This window comes from Carassius gibelio, chromosome A7 (genome assembly GCF_023724105.1).
Source record: "Carassius gibelio isolate Cgi1373 ecotype wild population from Czech Republic chromosome A7, carGib1.2-hapl.c, whole genome shotgun sequence".
Lineage (NCBI taxonomy): Eukaryota > Metazoa > Chordata > Actinopteri > Cypriniformes > Cyprinidae > Carassius > Carassius gibelio.
Genome location: NC_068377.1, coordinates 9,565,281 through 9,586,778, shown reverse-complemented (window position 1 = coordinate 9,586,778; position 21,498 = coordinate 9,565,281). Strand labels below are relative to the sequence as shown.

Sequence of the window (21,498 nt, the reverse complement as noted above, 5' to 3'; positions counted from 1 at the left end):
CGCAGCATAAATGGCTGCCCACTGCTACGGGTGTGTGTTCACTGCAGTGTGTGTGCACTTTGGATGGGTTAAATGCAGAGCACAAATTCTGAGTATGGGTCACCATACTTGGCTGTATGTCATTTTCACTCACTAAATACATAAATGGAAATGGAAGACACTAAACTCAAGCAACCTTGCTTTCTCATCCACTTCCCAATGCTCCTATTGCTTTCACTCCTGATGATGCCTCAGATGGCGCTGTACATGAACAGGGTGTTTGCCAACCCCTTGCATTTTTAGTCAACATTTCCACCCTAATCAGCAGAAGTAAAGTGCATGGATGCTTATGTTTTCAATTCTGATTTGTTCCACTTCCATATGTGGTACTAAATCCGATCCATGTTTGATGTTTTCAAACACAGTGTGTATGGTCATGTCGGATTTCATGTGACTTTTACATCACTCTAGATCGGTATTCATCATAATTATGCACTGATGGGAGACAGATTTTACATACCCAAAGTTATCAAGACAGTAGCGAATGGTAATCAGTGGAAATATAGTGAGGTGTCAGAACTTAAGTATTACGGTGAAAACTCTACAAGCAAAACATAAGGGCTTGTATCATAAAAGTTTCAAAACTCTGCTTTCTTTTGTCACATCCTTGGGACAAAATATATATATATATAGACAGCACGCTGTGCAAGTGTTGCCAAATCCACATTATTCCTGCAGAATTGGTCTCCTTTTTCCTCTGTAGCCGCGGGATGTTTTTGGAGAATTTTGTTGTCAAAATCTGGAAATTCTGTTTGTATCATTCTTTTGCGCATATTATTCAAAACAACATGAACAGCTATGCAAAAAAAAAAAAAAACCTGAATTGAGCACACAGGCTGGCAGTGTGAATGTAGTCTTACAATTCATGTGAATAACTTTATTTGCATGATCATGAGAGCACTGAGTGAGTGTTAATGCGGCTTTCCTCCGCATAGTTGCAAGTAAAAAGTGGCCATTTTAAAGAGGCCATAAAGTCCACCCTTACAAAATTTATGGTGGCAGTATAATGTTTAGAGTAAAAAGTATTTGCACTGACTTGTACCTGGACTTTAAAGCAGACTCAAACCTATTTTTAGTCGTCATTCATTCATTATACTTATAAAAATGTATACAGTCATTCATTCACACATGTGGTTTTATGATAATAATGATAATAATAAAAATGATTATAATAATAAAAATTATTATAATCTTAAATATTAGTATTATCATTAAGACAATATATTACTATTGCAATACAACTGCACTGTAAAATAAATGTAAATGTAAATTAATATCTTTATACAGTATATATCAAGTATAAATGAATATCTCACTAAGTATATTACTTTAATAGTATATATTATACTTTATAGTATAGTACTTTATAGTAGGCTACAACAGTCTAGGTAATTAATAGGAATCAATGTATAAGCATTCTTGGAATTCCTTGTGGGCCCATCAAACCAGAGGATACAAACTGTTGTATAAATGCTGTATACTAGTGTTTGTACTTTTATTTTGTAGCTCTGTCTTGTTTCTGTTTCGTAAAGCTGAATTTTCAGCATTATTACTCCAGTACAGTGTCACATGATCCTTCAGAAATCATTCTAATTTGAAGAATTGCTGCCTAATTATTATTTGAATAGTTATTCTTAGTACCCTTATGAAAAATAAGTTTATTCAAGTGTGCTATTCATATACTTTCAAACAAAAAATAGGAAAGTATGCTTTTAGTTTACTATTTACATTTCTTAGAAATGGGCTTATTTGCTCATCAGAAATATACTTAAAATGACATTTAAGTATACCTGACATACTAAAAAGTCTAAATATATTTGAGCTATACTTCTTGAATCCTTGTTTTCATTATTATACAGTAGAGGGCGCTAGTACACATTAGAGCTGCAACTAATTTTTTTCTGTCGACTAATCTAACAATTTTTTTTCTGTCGACTAATCTAACGATTATTTGTATTACAATAAATAATTAATCTAATGTTCTTTTTTTAATTAGCTAATGAAACCTTTGTATAACTTTACAAAAAAAAATATATAAGTACAACTTCTAATATAATATTTCAACCTTTATTCATTTTCAACCAATGTGGTTGAAGTTTTTACAGTATAAAATAATAAAGAGGCAAAGAAAATTATTTTACTATGGTAAATATGAGCTTATTATAACGTTTAAACCACAGTAGCCATAAATTTACAGTTGTCTGAGATGTCATGAAATGTTCTTTAGCATCACAAACCATAAAATGTAGTCAGGGTTCTGCTATGGTTTAGCTTGGTTTCCAGAGATCTGGAGCGGATTCGGGGTAGCTCGGTGGTTTGTGACTGTTGTCTTTTAAGGGGCCGTTCACATCACGTCTTTTGCGCGCTCAAGTTCGTTATTTCCAATGTAGGCGCGCGATAAGTGCGCTCATAATGGAAGCGACGCGGTTGCGACGGAGAGCGCCAAGATGTTTTCCTCTGAGGTGCTCGCGCATCGCAGTTGTGCTGCCGTGGTCCACCATATCGGTTTTGTGAAGGGAACAAAGGGCCATTTTATTTTTCCTCTGTTTAAAGTATTCCCATACTTTTGATAACAGTGGTCTCTGTTTTTGTGATAGAATGCAACTTTCTCCATTCCCAGTATGCCATTATGTGAGATGTAAACAAACAGTGTGACGTGTCGACGCATTTCACGCACGTCAACATATTTTTGTAGTCGTAATCGATGACGTCGACGAGTCGTTGCAGCACTAGTACACATCTTCTGCACAGAATTTCCAAAAAAACACAAGTGAAGAAGGAAAAAAAGAAACAATAGATACTAACAGATGTAATCTAAAAAGATAATCTTAAAGTCAAGCTTTTGGTTGTTGATCTACTCTACGTTTTGATTATCATTCTGAATCCAATTCATAGTCTTTTTTCAGCTTTTTGTTCAAAATGTTATTTTATGAAACTTACCCACATTAATGTGTTTAAAAAAAGAATGCATGAAGCTAGAATAATTTTTTTTTATTTTATTTTTTTACAAGCAGATACCCTATTCTACCCTGACATAGTAGTATACTTAAAGTATGATGTAAAGTTCACTTAAAGAAAACTTATGAGTATACTAGCAGTATAAAAATACTAAACTGGTAGTTTACTGAGACTATACTTCAAAGTATACAAAGTATTTAATTAGTATACTATCAGTATTATCAATTTAGTTCCAAGGAGTATTGAAACAGTACACTTACAAGTATACTACTAGAACACTGATATTTGTATACTTGCTACATAGTATACTTAAAAATATACTTGTACTTTACTTAAGCATACTTAATCAAATAAACCTGAAGTATACTACTTTTTGGTAAGGGTATTAACAATTGTAAAAAGTTTTTGCTGCTTAATATTTTGTGGAAACTGTTTTTCAGGATTCTTTGATGAATAAAGAACAAAACAAAATAACATTTATTTGAAATATAATCTTTTGTAACATAATACAAAAGTTTTTACTTTAACTTTCAATTAATTTAATGCTTATTTGCTGAATAAATGTAAAAAAAAAAAAATCAGAAATGATTTCTGAAGTATATCATACTTGACAGTTTAAGTCATTTAAATGATAAGCCTGTCACTTCGCAATCTTGGCAATGTACTGTCTAACTTTTTATGGCTTTTTCTGATCTGGGTTTAGTCTCATTTATTTGGTCAGTGGAGGAGCTCTCATTAACAATCACACTCATTTAACATGAGACCTTGAGAAGTGACCTCATAGAGACAGAGAAACACAGAGCAAAAAATCACTCACAAATCAAAGACGAGGTAGTGAACACCCTCCTCTGATATGCTGTCATGGAGCCTCACTGTCGAGAAAACAGAGAGAGATTGATTAGATTGTATGGAGCAGCTCACCTTCAAACTCGTTAGAATGAGGAAGTGAGATTTTCACAGACTCGTTTACTCCACAAAGCAGAATTATGAATTATTCCTACTTCTGCTTCCTTTCATTGTCAAAGATGAATAAAGGGCAGATCCATTGCTGAAATGTTATTAATTCTTAATTCTTAATTCTATACCATCTTAATATGCAGATACTTCTAAACGGCACTTTTAAGTGATTTCCTTAACAAGTGAAAATGTTGTGGTGGTATCAACATGTTTGTGCATACTGACATAACAACAACGAGTCAACCAAATATGCTACACATTCTTACATTAAAAGATGGATCCATGTAGGACCAGAGCATGTGAGTGAAGCGGGAAGTGGACTGGTAATAATTCCTTAAGAGCGCAGAGTGCTTTTATGAAGATTCTTCTCCGCTAGCTCAATACGCTCAGCATCACTCGCTCAACCCAGTTCATAATCCAAGCATCCAAGTGCATTTTATCTTGTGTGTGCTTTTCTCAGGCTTTATAATCCAGGTTTACTTTGTAAAGATCTACGTACATTTCATCTTGTGTGTGCGTCTGTGTTTTAATGAGCCTGTTTTGAATGTTCTATTGCACAACAACGGCAGCTATTTTCACGGAAATAAAGTGAATGAAAATCACATACACTTTTTCAGCTTTTGCATTTGAGTTATGTTTGCTAAAGTCAGATTAATATATTATTATCAGCATGCATAATTTTAGACAATTATTCAATAATTTCAGTACAAACAGTAAACAATTAGGCCTACTAGATAAATTTGATGTCGGCGCGGTACCCAGGCTTGTTTGGGTGGTTAGAGCGACTGAGCGGAGCGCACGTCCATAGAGCGGAAGACATAGCGGAGCGTCACTCCGCTCTGCTTCGCTCACACTGTTTAGGTATGTAGAATTCAGACCTTTGAACATCAGTATTGAACACAGCAAAATAAAATTGTGGAAATCTTCTAATGAAACTGAAGAGATCATGACAGCTACTGATTAAAGTAAGTAGAGGGAATTCCCAATAAACTATACCAAAGGAATAGAAATATGAATGGACTACATGGGGGGAAAGAGGCAGGGAAAACCCCCTCTGTATAAATATCTTCTCTCATCTATGATACAGTTGGTTGCTCGAACCTGTTGCCATAGTAACAAAAAGAGAATTGCTTTCCAGCTGATGGTTGCTTTGGAGAGGAGAAATCACTCTGCTAGTTTAAGAAAGCCACTGGGTTTCACTCCACTTTTTTTTTCTTCCATATATGTAAATGGAAATAACTTGAAGTGAAAATACACTGAATGGACTGAACTTTAAAGTTCCAAAATGACTGAAACGTATGGATTTTAAATAATCCTCTTTTATTATTGTTATTATTATTATATCTCCTTATTTTGTGTGTGTATAGGGGTATTATTGGGAAAGTAAGCCCTATTAAAAATTACTGTATAAGAAAGCCACTGGGTGATAGATAGATAGATAGATAGATAGATAGATAGATAGATAGATAGATAGATAGATAGATAGATAGATAGATAGATAGATAGATGAGGATAGTGACGATTGTGAGGGTCTCAAATACATTTACATTGGAATAAAACTGTTAAAACATTTTGTCATCTGATGTAATCTCTGGGGGAAAAAACACTGAATAGTTTCAATGGCTTAGTGTTGTTCTCATGCAAGAAGATGAGCATATGGGGGTGGGAATGTGATACAAACATTTGCAGCTTATCTGTAGCTTTGTGTTATAGCCGTAATTACTGCTAAAATTCACCCACGCTTGTAATCTTGCAGCTGGCTAGGAGGTCGGTGAGTGTGGGCAGAAAAGTATGGCCATTTTTAGCTGTTACCACCTTAACAGCTAGAGGTCAGATTTGCGTGATCTAATTACAATGAATCACACAGCACTGGGAAATCCATGAATGTGAGCACTATGAAAGAAATGTAATTGTTGTAATGTAGATATTTAGTAGTTTATGCATGGAACTTAAAACAGACTAAGTGACCCAACACCGTGTCCAAATGAATGAAATTCTATAGTCAATACTCTTGCAATGCAATGCTGCCATGTTGTATCTGAGTTTAAATTAGGTTTTCTCCAAACTAGCTACAAGTGATTAGGGATGGGTCAAGATTTTTAATATTCGATTAGTTGATTTAATCATAGAATATTGAATAAGTTATGTGATTATTGTCTTAAAAAATCTCTCCAAGTTTTCCGTGTTGATGCAGTGGTGATGTAAGCGGAGGGTGGCGCTGCCAATAAAGCACCTAAAAGCTGTCAAAGACAACAGAAGAACACATTGTCTCACGCGCAAACTGTAGACTTGTTTGGCATAAGAAGGATAATGTCAAAGTTCTGTACATACCACTGTGTGTCTGGGTTATGTGGCTGAATCCGTATTCAGAAAGTCGCGGAAAACAAATAACATGGTTATTAAATGGACATGGTTAGCCACTTGCTAACGGTAGCTTGTTACATTACAGTGCATAACATTTCCATCAAGTTCCATCATTCGGTTGTGTTTATTATATTAATATGTTTCAGCAAGTTACAATAACTATATGGCTTGAGTTAAGGTAGACTATCTTCTGAATTAAACAGTTAATCATACAGATTGATAGTGTGCAACTCGTCTCTCTCCCTCTCTCTCAGTTTGTTCATGCATGTAGGGGAGGGGGAGATTTTAGAATAGTAATCGAATAATACCCTGCGATTTCCGAATATAATTTTTGCTTGGAATGCCCATCCCTACAAGTGATATTTTATTTGGTTGCTTCACCATGACTGGGCAGCCTTGCCGGCCAAGGAAATGCACGGGGGTGCAAGCTACATGGTCTGAGCCACTGCCTCTTTGCCCTCATTGGCTTCCCCAGGCTTTCAATTCATGCTAAAAGTATCTGTAATCACTCTTCTGCCCTGGATCCACACTGGGGTTTCCATTTCTCACTCGCACCCCAGTCACACTCACCAAACAGCTATATAATTTTTGCTTTCACTGAGGACAGAATTATTACAGTGAAGCTTGAACAGAGTCATGTCACATTTGGTTTGAATACTTACTATATTTTAAGTGCTGTACATAAAACAGCTCATAAAACAGTGGCAGTTGTAGTGCTGTAAGGCCATGACAAGTGAACCTTCACTGGATAATGTGAGTGTGTGTGGCTGTACTTACCAATGTTGGCATGCTTGAGTAGACGACAAATTCGGGCCTCTCTTTCCAGTTTTTGGTGATCTAAAAAAAAAAAAAAACATGTTTGTGTTTGTTCAATTTATTCAGCCATTCCAAAGGCATTTGACTGTTTAACTTATCTTTGGATAAAATTATCTGCTGAATTACAGCATAAATGTAATGAAAGTGTAAATGTTTTTAGCAATAGAAATATAGTGATATATTATAGAAATATATCATAGTGAATATCATAGGACAGATATGTATGATCTGAACTCTGCTCTACTGGTTTAAATTATGAAAACCAACTCACACTGACAGATGACAAGAAATTACACAATAAATCACCATTGTAAAATGGAGATATGTCATTTGAAAGTGCAGAAGTTCTGCATGTGAAAACTCATATCAATACTATGGACCTTTTTAAAATCATGTGCTTGTGTATACAGTATGTGTGTCTAATACAAATGTGCAAGACACAGCTACGGTTGGATTATGGTTCAGACTGGGTCAATGGGACCAGTGGCCTGGGGCCTGTGATTGCCAGGGGCCTTGAGCCGAGAGCCCAGTAACCTGACAAACCGGAATCAATACTCTGCACTTGTAATTGATGTAGACAAAGAGTACCGTATTTTCCGCACTATAAGGCGCATTTAAAAGCCTTTAATTTTCTAAAAAAACGACAGTGCGCCTTATAATCTGGAGTGCCTTATATATGGATCAAGGTGCTCTGTCAAAATGTTGACATTCCCTTTAGCACAGCTTTATCTAGTGGATGCATAACGAAACTCTAGTCAAACGTTTGACTGCAGTATCTTCTATTCTATGCGCCTTATAATCCGGTGCGCCCTATATATGAAAACAGTTTTAAAATAGGCCATTCATTGAAGGTGCGCCTTATAATCCAGTGCACCTTATAGTGTGGAAAATATGCTATTTCATTGTTTGCCAGTATAATAATAATAATAATACGGAAGTCACTTTTTTTAATAACTCTTTATTCAGTCTGCCTTACCAACATGAATCTTGGCCAAACAGTATAAAATAAGCCTATTTATTTAACCATAACACTGGCAACAATTCTCACTTAGAAGGCACACACTGTCCCTCATAACACACTGACCTAAAAACACTAAAAACAGAGACCATTACATAGCTAAATGACCTTTTATCTTTGCAGTTAAAATTATTTTCACATAAATTAATCATTATGGAATATGAATAACACCATTCCAAGTGATTGACTTTTCTGAAGCATATGTAACAAGAATAAGAGTTTATCCTGCACTGAATTTTTTTTGGCACCCATCAAAATAAATAAATAACAAATCATGTGCAGTGATGAAGCTTTATCTGTTGACACAAATCATTTGTGATGTCATAACATTTTATATTTACATTTTAAGTTTATACACCACAACTTTACAGTAGCATTTTTTGTTGTTGCCATTGTACTTCCCACTGTTTTAGTGGGAGGTAGGAAAATCTGACAGAAAACCGGGGTTAGCAGTCATTGCGTCCATGGCGTGCACTGCCTCTGACGTCCGATTTGTGACTAGGGCTCAGTGTGGTCGATTCAAAATAGATTCTCAAAAACCAAGAATCAAATTTTTTTCAACATTTATTTCTGCAAACTTTGAACGTAAGATTAACGTTAATCTAATTACAAGTCTGCTCCACTAGATGTCACCCTCTTATTTGCCTTGTGCGATGTTACCAAGGAGCGAGAGGCGAACCTGTCATTCATTCATTCAGTGCTTAAAATGGCGGTTTCAGGTGGTTTGTCGACGTTGATGCCACCTTCACATAAAAAGTTAGAGGTATGGAAGCATTTTAGATTTCGTAAGCAAGATGATAGTGTTGTGGACAAGAAAAAAGCATGTTCATCTTTCATCAAAATTGTATTGTATTTATTTAACATAATTGTATGCATTTGAAAATAAGAGATGGGTTCTGTTTTAATGTACCCAAGTGTACCTAAAATAAAAGAGTTTAATATACAGGTTTGTGGCTCTTAATTTATTTTTATTAATTACACAAATTGTAAACTTATGTTCACTTTTATTTTTCATAGATATAGTATTTGTTTTAAATCTATATTCATTGAGTTGAATCGAGATGCTTAATTTTAATAAAGTGATAAAGACTTAAGTAAAAGCCTGTCATACTTTATTATGGATATAAAAAAATATTTGTAATATTGAAATGCGCAATTTTATGGTGTATGATTCAGCTGCCTAATCATTTTCACACCGTAATACATGCCATAAAATAAATATAACATGAAAATTTTTATATTAAATACAAAAAAAAAAAAAACGTAATGGAAATCACAACATGTGCTCAGGAATACTTCCAGAAAACATTGTCGGTGAACACAATCCACCATGTCATTCGCCGTTGCCGGCTAAATCTCTATAGGTCAAAAAAGAAGCCATATCTAAACATGATCAGGAAGCACAGGCGTTTTCTCTGGGCCAAGGCTCATTTAAAATGTACTGTGGCAAATTGGAAAACTGTTCTGTGGTCAGATGAATCAAAATTTGAAATTCTTCTTGGAAAACTGGGATGCCATGTCACCCAGACTAAAGAGGACAAGGACAACCCCAGTTGTTATTAGCGCTCCATTCAGAAGCTTGCAACTCTGATGGTATGGGGTTGCATGGGCAGCTTACACATCTGGAAAGGTACCATCAATACTGAAAGGTATATCCAAATTCTAGAACAACATATGCTCCCATCCAGATGTCCTCTCTTTCAGGGAAGACCTTGCATTTCCCAGCATGACAATAACAGACCACATACTGCATCAATTACAACATCATGGCTGCATAGAAGAAGGATCCGGGTACTGAAATGGCCAGCCTGCAGTCCAGATCTTTCACCCATTGAAAACATTTGGCACATCATAAAGAGGAAGATGCGACAAAGACCTAAGACAGTTGAACAACTAGAAGCCTGTATTAGACAAGAATGGGACAACATTCCTATTCCTAAACTTGAGCAACTTGTCTCCTTAGTTTCCAGACGTTTACAGGCTGTTATAAAAAGAAGAGGGGATGCCACACAGTGGTAAACATGACTTTTTCCCAAAGAAGAGATTTCGCAGAGAGAAATGCCTGCTGGCACTCATCAGTCCAACTGAAACAAACTTTAGGAGTACACAGTTGAGTTAAAGGGGCAACAACACTTGAGAATTTTTTGCAAAAAACACCAGTAGTATCCAAGCATCCCCAGGAATCTACGCAGCTCTCTCCTCATAGTACTTTAAGTACTGGATAGCTAAGGACAGAGGCCACTTTTCCATCCAATGGCCATACCTGACCAATCCACCTGCTTCCCTAAATATGTCACAGAAGCCTTAACAAATTCACATTTCTTGAGGTTTAATGCTAAGAAAGCAGCTGTTAAACGTAGAAACACTTCATATAAGGTCAACAGGTGTTCATCTCATGTAGACGAATAAATGACTACATCATCCAAATAAATATTACAATTAGGAACCCCGCCTAAGACTGTTGACATGTAACATTGAAACATTTCAGGTACATCTTACAGGCCGAATGCCATTCGCATATATTGCAGGAAAGCGTCAGGAGTTAAAAACTCGGAGACCTCAGAAGCACGTTCAGTTAGAGGCACCTCCCAATAGCCTAATACACAGTAACGGAAAAGTATCAGCCACAGTGACAGAATTGACATTCTTAAAGCCAGTACAAAAGTGAAAAGACCCATCAGCCTTTGGTACCAGAACGCACGGCGAGTTCCATGGACTATGGCTCGGAACAGCGAAACCATTCTGTAATAAAAATCCAATTTAGTTCTTGATCGCTTCTCTCTTACCTATTGGAAAATAATAAGCATGTTGCTTGAGTGGTAATGCACTGCTGACCTCGATGTCATGCTGAATGATATTAGTACCAGGAGGAACGTCATTGAATAAACTCAGAAAACTGTCTATCAGCTTCATTATGTCTCCTCGCTGTTTGATCATTAAATAGAAGAGCTGAGAGGAAAGCAAAGATAAAACTTCTGTGTGTTCAAAACATCCTTCTTTTAAAACTTCCATAGGTACATTCAACCCATTGTCCTCCGTTTCGGTAGGCAAGGTATAAGTTAGCAATGAAACACATTCAGTGGTTAACTCAGTCACCGGTTCACATGCCAAACCCTCAGCGGTGTTCCCTTTTGGTTCAAAACAACATAAATATGGTTTCAACATATTGACGTGACATAAGCGAGTTTTTCGCCTCTGCTCTGGAGTGTATAAGATGTAATCAGTTTCACTCAACTTACTTACGATCACATAGGGGCCGGAAAAAAGCACAGAGAGAGTGGACCCAGGAATGGGAAGCATCACTAAAACTTTCTCTTGTGGCAGAAAATTAAGCGCAACTGCCTTTCGATCAAAGTGTTTCTTAATTTTCTTTTGTGAGAGACAGAGCTTCCTTTTGCCACAGTACAAGCGTTACGCAAGCACTCACGAGTACGTGATACAAAATGAAGGACGTTAGTCTTCGCGAAAGAAACCTGTACAGAGGAATTCCTCCTTTAACATCTTTAAAGGTCCACGGACATTATGCCCGAACACGAGCTCTGAAAGGCTAAACCCAAGCGAGTCCTGTCGCACCTCACGCACTGCAAATAAGACTAATGGAACTCCATCATCCCACTCATTCCCAGTCTCTATAGAATACTTGCGCAGCACAGATTTTAATGTTTGATGCCTGTTAACTTCATGTGCGAGTGAATGTATTATCGCGAGAGTCTGCGTGACCGGAAGGGAGACTGTTTTTCCTGTGTATAGGTTTTGGCGTGTTTTGTGAGAACGGAAAATAAAGATAACCTTGTGCTGAACTACATCGTGTCTGTGGATATTTCATGGTAGCAGAGGATGGTTTCCAACTATAGAGTACCGCCTAAGTTTGACGAAGCCAGACCATACGAGTGCTGGAAAAATGAAATTAGTATTTGGAAACTTGTTACAGATTTGGACAAGAAAAAGCAGGCACTCGCGGTGGTGTTTGGGCTCGAGGGGCGAGCCAGAGAGACCGCTTTGGAAATACCCGCGAGCGATCTGAACAAAGACGACGGTATGAAAACCTTGCTAGATAAACTGGACTCCGTATTCTTGAGAGAAGAAAAAGACCGCACTTATGAAGCGTACTCTCATTTCGACTCGATTTCCAAAGACAGCGCGGTGTCCATGGCAGACTACATCATAGACTTTGAGCAGAGATACAACCGCATGAAGAAGTACAACATGACCCTGCCTGACGCAGTGTTAGCGTTTAAACTCCTGGACACGGCTTGTCTTGAAGAGAAGAGTAGGCAGCTACCACTTACACGTGCATGGATTTAACATTCGCATCCATGAAGTCAGCGTTAAAACGGATTTTCGGAGGAAAAACCAGTGGAGCAAGCGGAGGCAGCGGGACTCAAGATGCGGCGTTTTTCACGGAGCAGAGGCCACTGTGTAAATTCAGACTGAACAACAGCCAGTCACAGAGCAGACAGTGGCAGCCACAGCAAGGTACAAACCCACTCGACAAATATGGTAAGCGAACAAAATGCGTAATTTGTCAGAGCACGTACCATTGGGCGAAAGACTGTCCTCATCGGAGAAATGAAGTAAAGCTAGCAGAAGATGAAAATGTCGAAGAGTGTAACATTACACTGTTTACAAAAGTCATGACGGACTCTGAGATCTTCCTAACTGAATCACTGGGATCAGCTATCATTGATACAGCATGCACACGTACTGTTTGTGGTGAAAAGTGGCTGGATAGTTACATGAAAGACCTGAGCCAATGCCAAATAGAGAAACTGATGCATACAGAATCTTCAAGCTGCAGACCTTTCAGATTTGGTGATGGTCAGGTGGTACACTTCAATAGAAAGGTAAAGCTTCCCGCTAAGATCTGACCAACAAAATGTCACATTGAAACGGAAGTTGTTCCTGTTGATATTCCCTTACTGCTGAGCAAAATGGCTCTAAAGAGAGCACAAACTGTTTTAGACATGGAGAATGACAAAGTTGTCATGTTCAAGCAACCAGTGACTCTTGAGCTCACTAGTTCGGGACACTATTGTGTTGACATTAGAGATGGTAATACTGAAGCGGACACCAATGAAAGTGAAGTCCTTGTCGTCACAGCAGAGATGTCTACAAAAGAGAAGCATAAAGTTCTCCTGAAGCTTCACAAGCAGTTTGGCCACGCCTCTGCAGACCGGCTGCAAAAGGCTCATCCTCAGCTCTGGAAATACTGACAAAGACTGTCCAGTTATTCTGCAAGAGATCATCCGTGACTGTGAGGTATGTCAAAGATATAGCAGGACCAAGCCCAGGCCTGCTGTTGGTTTGCCTTTAGCCTCAGAGTACAATGAGACGGTGGCAATGGATTTACATGAGCTGGAACCTGGCATATGGTACCTCCACATCATCGACCATTTTACACGCTTCAGCGCTGGAAACATTGTGAGAACAAAGAAAGCCTCGGAGATTGTCAACTCTTTCATTCACTCATGGATAAGTGTTCATGGTGCCCCAAAACGGATATACACTGACAACGGTGGCGAGTTCAACAATGAGGAGATAAGAGAGATGGCAGAAAAATTCAACATTGAGATGAAGACTACAGCGGCATACAGTCCTTGGAGCAACGGGCTGCTGGAGAGACACAACATGACACTGACTGAGATCCTCCTGAAGGTGAAAAAGGAAAATGGGTGTGGCTGGCAGATTGCTCTAGACTGGGCTCTAATGGCCAAAAAACAGTATGATCAATGTGCATGGCAATAGTTCACATCAGCTTGTGTTTGGTCACAGTCCTAATCTTCCCTCCGTTTTGGTTAATAAACTGCCTGCTCAAGAAGGCACTTCTATGGGTACTAGAGTAGGACAGCACATAGCAGCGTTGCATGCTTCCAGAAGAGGATTCTCAGAGGTGGAATGCTCAGAAAGAATAAGAAGAGCTTTACGAAAGCAGCTCAGGCCTACAGATGAAAAGTATGAGACAGGAGACAGAGTGTACTACAAACGAGCAGACAGTACAGAGTGGAAAGGCCCTGCTGTAGTTATCGGTCAAGATGGCTCTGTAGTGTTTGTCAGACATGGTGGGATCCTTGTCAGAGTACACCAGTCCAGGCTGAATAAAGTTAATGCACATGATGAGGATACACCTGTACTACCTGATATCCCTGAAAATAGTAAAGAAAAAGAAAACGTAATACACACTGATGTGTCAGAGAATTCAGATGACGAAATGAGTGTTAGCAGAGAAGTGCAAATCCCTGAAAGCACAGAAACAGATGATAGAGAAGATGTGAGACAAACTAATGAGACAGAGAGTGATGCTACTAATACAGTGGGTTCAACTGGTGTCAAACTGAGAACAGGTCAGACAGTGATATTTACAAACAGAGATGATGGTACTAAACACACTGCCAGAGTTTTAGGCAGAGCAGGGAAAGCAAAAGGGCAATATAGAAACTGGTACAATGTGCAGTATCTTGAACCAAAAGGCAGCAAGGGTAAAAAGGAAGCTTTAGACATGTCACATGTTGATGATCTTCTCACTGAATGTGAGAACACCGATGGTGATGTACTTATTACCAAAGACATCTCTTTTGATGCTGCTAAACAGCAAGAGATTGAAAACTGGCAAAATAATAATGTTTACGAAGAAGTCACAGACAAGGGTCAGAAATGTATCTCTACTAGATGGGTCTGTACGTTGAAGGAAACTTCTAATGGTATTGTTCCCAAAGCCTGCCTTGTGGCGAGAGGTTTTGAAGAAGTCAATATTCATGAATTACAAAAAGATTCTCCCACATGTGAATCAGAGTCACTCAGGCTGCTGTTAGCTGTTATTTGTCAAAACAAATGGCAAGTGAATACTATGGATATTAAGTCTGCTTTTTTGCAGGGAATGGAACTCTCAAGAGACATTTACATTTGTCCCCCACCAGAAGCGGGCGTGGACAATGTGTTGTGGAAACTAAAGAAATGTGTGTATGGACTTGCAGATGCTTCTCTCTACTGGTACAACAAGGTCAAAGAACTAATGCTGAACAGTGGTGGTAAAATGTCACGGGTTGATCCTGCAGTGTTTTATTGGCAGAATGAGCAGTCTGAAGTGACAGCAGTACTGGCATGCCATGTGGATGATTTTTTTTGGGCAGGTTCAGAGCATTTTGTGACTAATGTCATCCCTGTACTTAAATCTGCATTTCACATGGGTCGTGAAGAGCATGAGAGTTTTTCATATGTGGGGATGAACATTGCTACTGTGGGTGGTGTAGTGCAGGTGCATCAGCACAGTTATATTGAAAACCTACAACCAGTTCACTTACAAGCAACATGTGCTGAACAGAGAGAGGCTCCACTAAACGAGAAAGAAAGAGAACAACTCAGATCCAAAATAGGACAGGTTCTGTGGGTTGCTAAACAAACAAGACCAGATGTTATGTTTGACACATGTAGCCTAACATCCAACATTAAGAATGCTACTGTTCAGTCCATGCATGAAGTGAACAGAGTGATCCGTAAACTTAAGTCAGAGAAGGTAACACTTAAGTTTCAATACTTGGGCAACAGTGATGATTTGAGTTTGGTCGTTTTCAGTAATGCTTCACTGGGTAATCTTCCAGATGGAGGCACACAGGGTGGGGCTCTAATTGCTCTCATGGAAAAAACAGGAAAGTTCTCTCCACTGTTTTGGCAATCTAAAAAAATCAGACGTGTGGTAAAAAGCACACTGGCAGGAGAAACCCTTGCCATGTCAGATGGTATTGACAATGCTATGTTCTTGGCTATGCTTTACTCTGAGCTCACTACTGATAAAGCTGATCTTAATGCTCTTCCCCTTATCTGTGTTACTGATAACCATTCCCTGTTTGACGCTCTTAAGTCTACAAAGCAGGTCACAGAGAAGAGACTAAGATTATAAATAAGCGGTGTCAAAGAGCTCATACATGCTAACAAAATCAAAGAAGTGCGTTGGTCAGAAGCCAAGTCACAACTTGCCGACTGTTTGACAAAAAAAGGTGCTTCCTCTCTTATGCTTTTTAAAGCGCTGTATGAGGGTGTATGGAAACTGTAATATCTGGTCCATTGAGCATCTATCTTGGTACAGTTTTTTTTTTTTAAATACACAAATGCACTTTAATGTTAATGTGTTCTGAAAATATTTTTTTTTTTCTGTGTGACAATATTTTATGTCAAAAACACCCGTTCATTTTTTTTTCTTATTTAAAGAACAGAAGGAGATTGTTAGCTTCATGTGCGAGGGAATGTATTATCGCGAGAGTCTGCGTGACCGGAAGGGAGACTGTTTTTCCTGTGTGAAGGTTTTGGCGCGTTTTGTGAGAACGGAAAATAAAGATAACCTTTGTGCTGAACTACGTCGTGTCTGTGGATATTTCAATGCCATCTCTCCAAAGCCCCTTGCGACTCAGGATGATAGGCACTAGACACGATGTGAGACACGCCACTTTAATGAGCTACAAAACATGCGAGACACAAAATTTTAACCCTGATCAGTTTGAACGGTTTTTGACAACCCGAGAGTTGTAAAAAACTTTGTTAAAGCTTTAGTTACAGACTTAGCCGTTATGTTCCGTAACGGGATGGCTTCTGTAAAACGTGTTGCTACGCATATGATTGTCAATAAATATTGACAACCAGACTTAGCACGAGGAAGTGGGCCCACACAATCAACGAGAACATGCTCAAAAGGTTCGCCGACTGCAGGAAAATGACAGAGAGGAGCAAGCGGTACCAACTGATTAGGCTTTCCACTGACCTGACAAATATGTCTTACAGTGCATCGTACATCAGATTTCAACCCTGACCACAAAAAGGATTTAACGATCTACTCCATTTACGCATGAGCACATTATCGTTCCAGTAAAACTGTTGGTTACGCAACAACGTTGACTCATTTTCAACACTCGCATGACATTTGTTCAATGATGAATCATTTCTCTGAGCTTCAATCAGAGTTTCCCATGAGATGGGCAAATCAGCAGCAAGATCAAAGCAGAAGGATGAACCCAAAGTTATTTTAGATGCGTCTGAAGATTCAGCAATATATCATCTTTCAAAATCTTTGAAAAGACAGAATCGCAGCGAATATTACCTTCTTGAAAATCATGCTTCCATTGTGCTCACGTCGCAACAGCACTTAACACATCTGGCAATTTTTTAGCAAGTACATCAGCCTGCGAATCATTACACTGAACATCAAATCACTTGCACTACCGGCATTACCTTACCTCCAGCTATGTCGTTGCCCATGATAAAAATCAACACCTTTCACAGGTAAAGAGGGACGAACTGCAACCTCAAAACACCCAGATGCCAAATCAGAAGAGATGTATACACGATGAAGAGGAATGGGCACCAAACCCATTTTAATACCCTGCACAATCACGCTGGTATTACACGCCAAGTCAGCACAAAAATCCAAAATATCTGATAATATAAAAGGACTGAGACCCTCCTGTATCAGAGGATTCTTACAGGTTTTCGACTTTTGACCTTATCAGTTAACAACACAAATCCATCGAACATGAAAGGCTGAAAACAGCTCTTAGGTGTTGCAGGAGAACCAGAGAAGGGTGGAGACAGTTTTCACCAAAACAGAACCTCGAGACTGAAAAGATGAGGACTCTTGTTGCTCTTGTTTCCGTTTTCAGATTCGACAGTCAGCCATCATATGTCCCATTTTGTGACAATAACCGCACTCTCTATTAAACTTCGGACTGGTAGGAACCCATCTATTTTTTGAATCAGAAAGATTTTCATTTTCTTTTGATGAGGGACCTCCAGAATCAGAAGAATGCTTAAAAAACACAGTTTTGTGCATTAATGTGTACTCGTCAGCTAACACAGCAGCCAGTTGTACTGTGCTGACTTTTTGTTCAAGTACAATGCAGTACGTTCTGGAACGCAGTTTTTAAATTCTTCAATCAGCAAAAGTTCTCGCAACTTTCAGTCAGTTACCTTACATGCTTTGATCCACAGATCAAATAAAATGCCCTTTTCACGAACAAACTCGACATAAGACCTTCTTCGTGGTACGAAATCACTGTCGATAATGCTCAAGCATCAATTCATATGCCTGTAGAATTGTAGTTTTCATTTTATTTTAAATATTATACTCTGATTTCCTATATATTTCAATATAATTATTGCAGACAGTATTCGATTTTGAAGGAGTTTTAGTAGTTTTGAAAGCAGTGTGTTATAGCTTTTGATAAAAAAGTGACAAATATAGGGTATAATGTTTTACAAGTGACACAGTATGACTAACATAAGAGCTCCTTGATTTTGCAAGATGTCATCATTTTATATAAAAAAAGTTATGAAAATGATTCAAAGATTGGACCAAACACTGTTTTGCTGACTGTGTGAAGACACTCTGACTTGTGAAGAGTATGCCCTGTGTTTTTAGTTTGATTGCATATTAATTTGAAATTTCACAGACTAGCTAAACTTAATCCATGCTGTACGTCACTATTGATATAAAATACTATTTCCTTTTGATAATTTTGGCTTCAAGTAGGTTGAGCAGTCTTTGCTCATAGGGAGACAGCAGATGGGTGGTGGAAAAGGAATTCACCACTCACTCCAGATGCAGTTTAGCCAATGAAATTGTTTGTCTCTAGAGTCTTAATCCCAGAGCTCCAATCAGATGTGCTTTTGCCACCATAATCCCAACCACTTGAGCCATTAATGACACACAGCATGCTGCCTGGAGTCTGTCTAATCAGGTAGGCTACATGTCTAATAGGAAGATGGGAAACCTATGACATAACAGGATTAAACAAATTGCTTGCAATTACGACAAGAGTTTAAATGTCCTTCTCTGCGTGTGGCTTCATGTTCATGTAAAATAGCAGCCTGTAAAAACAACTCATTTTGAACAAGTGTTATCAATTTTGTCCTATTCTCTTTATTAGAAAGGTTTGGCCAAATTCCATGTTCTTCATTAAATGTCCCAGATGGAGAGATTTTCATTCAAATCTAGTTTTTGCATATTTTAAGTGTTGCTTTGACCCAGTTGAGTCAGTTCCCATCTGACAGAAACTGAGCGAATGCCAGAAATGGGGCAGCTATTTTCAAAGTTGTCAAATCAAGTCAACTGTCCACTGAAATGCATTTCTATGGTGGGTGGTCAAAACGGTCTATTTTTGGAAATTGAAATTTATACATAATCTGAAAGCTGAATAAATAAGCTTTCCATTGGTGTATGTGGTTTGTTCGGATAAAACAATATTTGGCAGCGATATAACTATTTGAAAATCTGGAATCTGAAAGTGCAAAACAAATCTAAATATTGAGAAAATCACCTTTAAAATGGTCCAAATTAAGTTCTTAGCTATGCATATTACTAATCATAAATTACACTTTGATATATTTACAGTAGAAAAATAACGAAATATCTTCATGGAACGTGATATTTACTTAATGTCCCAATGATTTTTGGCATAAAAGAAAAATCAATCATTTTGACCCATACAATGTATTTTTAGCTATTGCTACAAATATAGCCCAGTGACCTAAAGACTACTTTTTGTGGTCCAGGGTCACATTTTTGGGACAAAACTGTAACCAGAATTGAGCTAGATATGAAAAAAAAAAAAAAAAAAAAAAAAAAAACATTATTAGAAAAATCAAGTAGGTCAATTAAATTAAAAACTGATAAAAAGTTGATTTATTATTTTGATGTGGTGCTATTGTATAAGGCAGATATCCACAGTCATAGTTCTCTCCAGCTAATGCTAGATTAATTCATTCAAATATCACACTAACAGTATGCAGAGGTCAACAGAGGCCTGGTGTCTAGTAGCTGTTTGGCAGGCACAAAGTTAGCATAAGAAGCAAATTAGTCCAAAAGAGACAAAAGAGAAACTTGAATGAGAGTGGTGGAATGAAAAAAAAAAAACACTAAATAGAAACTCAAAATTCAGGTAGAAGTACAGTGGAGTGGGTCCTTTTCAAAGGGTAATAATATTTACATTTGAAGTACTAATATGTAATTTAAATATACTAATATGTATTTTTTTAAGGTACTATTATGTACCATTTAGGGATAAATGAAGTACAAAGATATACCTATTAGCATTTGTAACTTAGAGACTGCCCCAGTGACAGTTTGTGTTTGTAAAGCCTGCAGGATTTAATGCTAAATATTTCAAACCATTGTGCCATATTGTTATAATGACCTCATTTTGTCTGTGTGTTAACTTGCAGCAGTGAAGTCATGTGACGATGCACACTACAAGTGGTGTACTGTTATTTCATAAATATATAGCAGTTTTGTCTTATCCTAAATCAAATTTAAAGGGGGGGGGGTGAAATGCTATTTCATGCATACTGAGTTTTTTACACTGTTAAAGAGTTGGATTCCCATGCTAAACATGGACAAAGTTTCAAAAATTAAGTTCTACATTTGAAGGAGTATTTCTGTTCCAAAAATACTCCTTCCGGTTTGTCACAAGTTTCGGAAAGTTTTTTTCGAGTATGGCTCTGTGTGACGTTAGATGGAGCGGAATTTCCTTATATGGGTCCTGAAGGCACTTCTGCCGGAAGAGCGCGCGCTCCCATAGAGCAGAGCAGAGAGAGGCTGTGCACAGACAATCACTGATCAGAGCGAGAGCGTCGCGAAATGTCACAAAAGAAGTGTATTTTTAGTTGCCAGGGCAAGACAACCCTGCACAGATTACCAAAGAAAAAACAGCATTAAGGGACCAGTGGATGGAGTTTATTTTTACAGAGCATCAACGGAGTTGTACAAGTGTTTGTGTTTGTTCCCTGCATTTCTAAAATGCTCGTTTTACAAACAAAGCCCAGTTTGATGACGGATTTGCGTATCGTTTATTTCTTAAGGATGATGCAATCCCAACGAAAAAGGGTCACGATTGTGTGTTGGAACCACAGGCGGTGAGTTAAACTGCTTAAAATATCTCTGCCTCCTTGTTAGTGCATTCGCCTCCCATCGGAGACCCGGGTTCGAGCCCCGCTCGGAGCGAGTCGTTGCTGCTGCTGCTCTCGTTCAGTTTCTTCAGCCTTCACAGCTGTCACAGCTTCCAAACGCTCTCAACGCAACTGGCGCTCGTGATTCTTTAGCTCCGCCCACACGTCACGCCTCCAGGCGCTCGTGCTTTTCCGGGACAAATCGGTACAGACTATCTTTCTCTTATGAATATAATAAAACTAAATACTTTTTGGAGTTATGAAGGATGCAGTACTACTCTATAGGTACTCAAGATTAACAGGATATTGAGTGAAAACGAGCATTTCACCCCCCCTTTAATGTTTATTTTTCAACAAATGATCAGTAACATGATATGGACAACCCTTCTGCCACTTCTGGCTCCACATCACTTAACATG

General features: G+C 38.2%; 1 protein-coding gene across 11 annotated transcripts in view; it reads right to left on the bottom strand.

The window, feature by feature from the left end:
* Positions 1-21,498, bottom strand: part of LOC128016599 (calcium/calmodulin-dependent protein kinase type II delta 1 chain) — a 106,603-nt gene that overhangs the window by 57,197 nt on the left and 27,908 nt on the right. For all 11 annotated transcript variants that reach the window (XM_052601230.1, XM_052601231.1, XM_052601229.1 and 8 more), the window contains exons 3-4: positions 7,096-7,155; positions 3,815-3,869 (exon numbers count right to left, since the gene is read on the bottom strand). In XM_052601230.1, the coding sequence (XP_052457190.1) occupies positions 3,815-3,869; positions 7,096-7,155 (115 nt within the window). The remainder of the gene's footprint in view (positions 1-3,814; positions 3,870-7,095; positions 7,156-21,498) is intronic.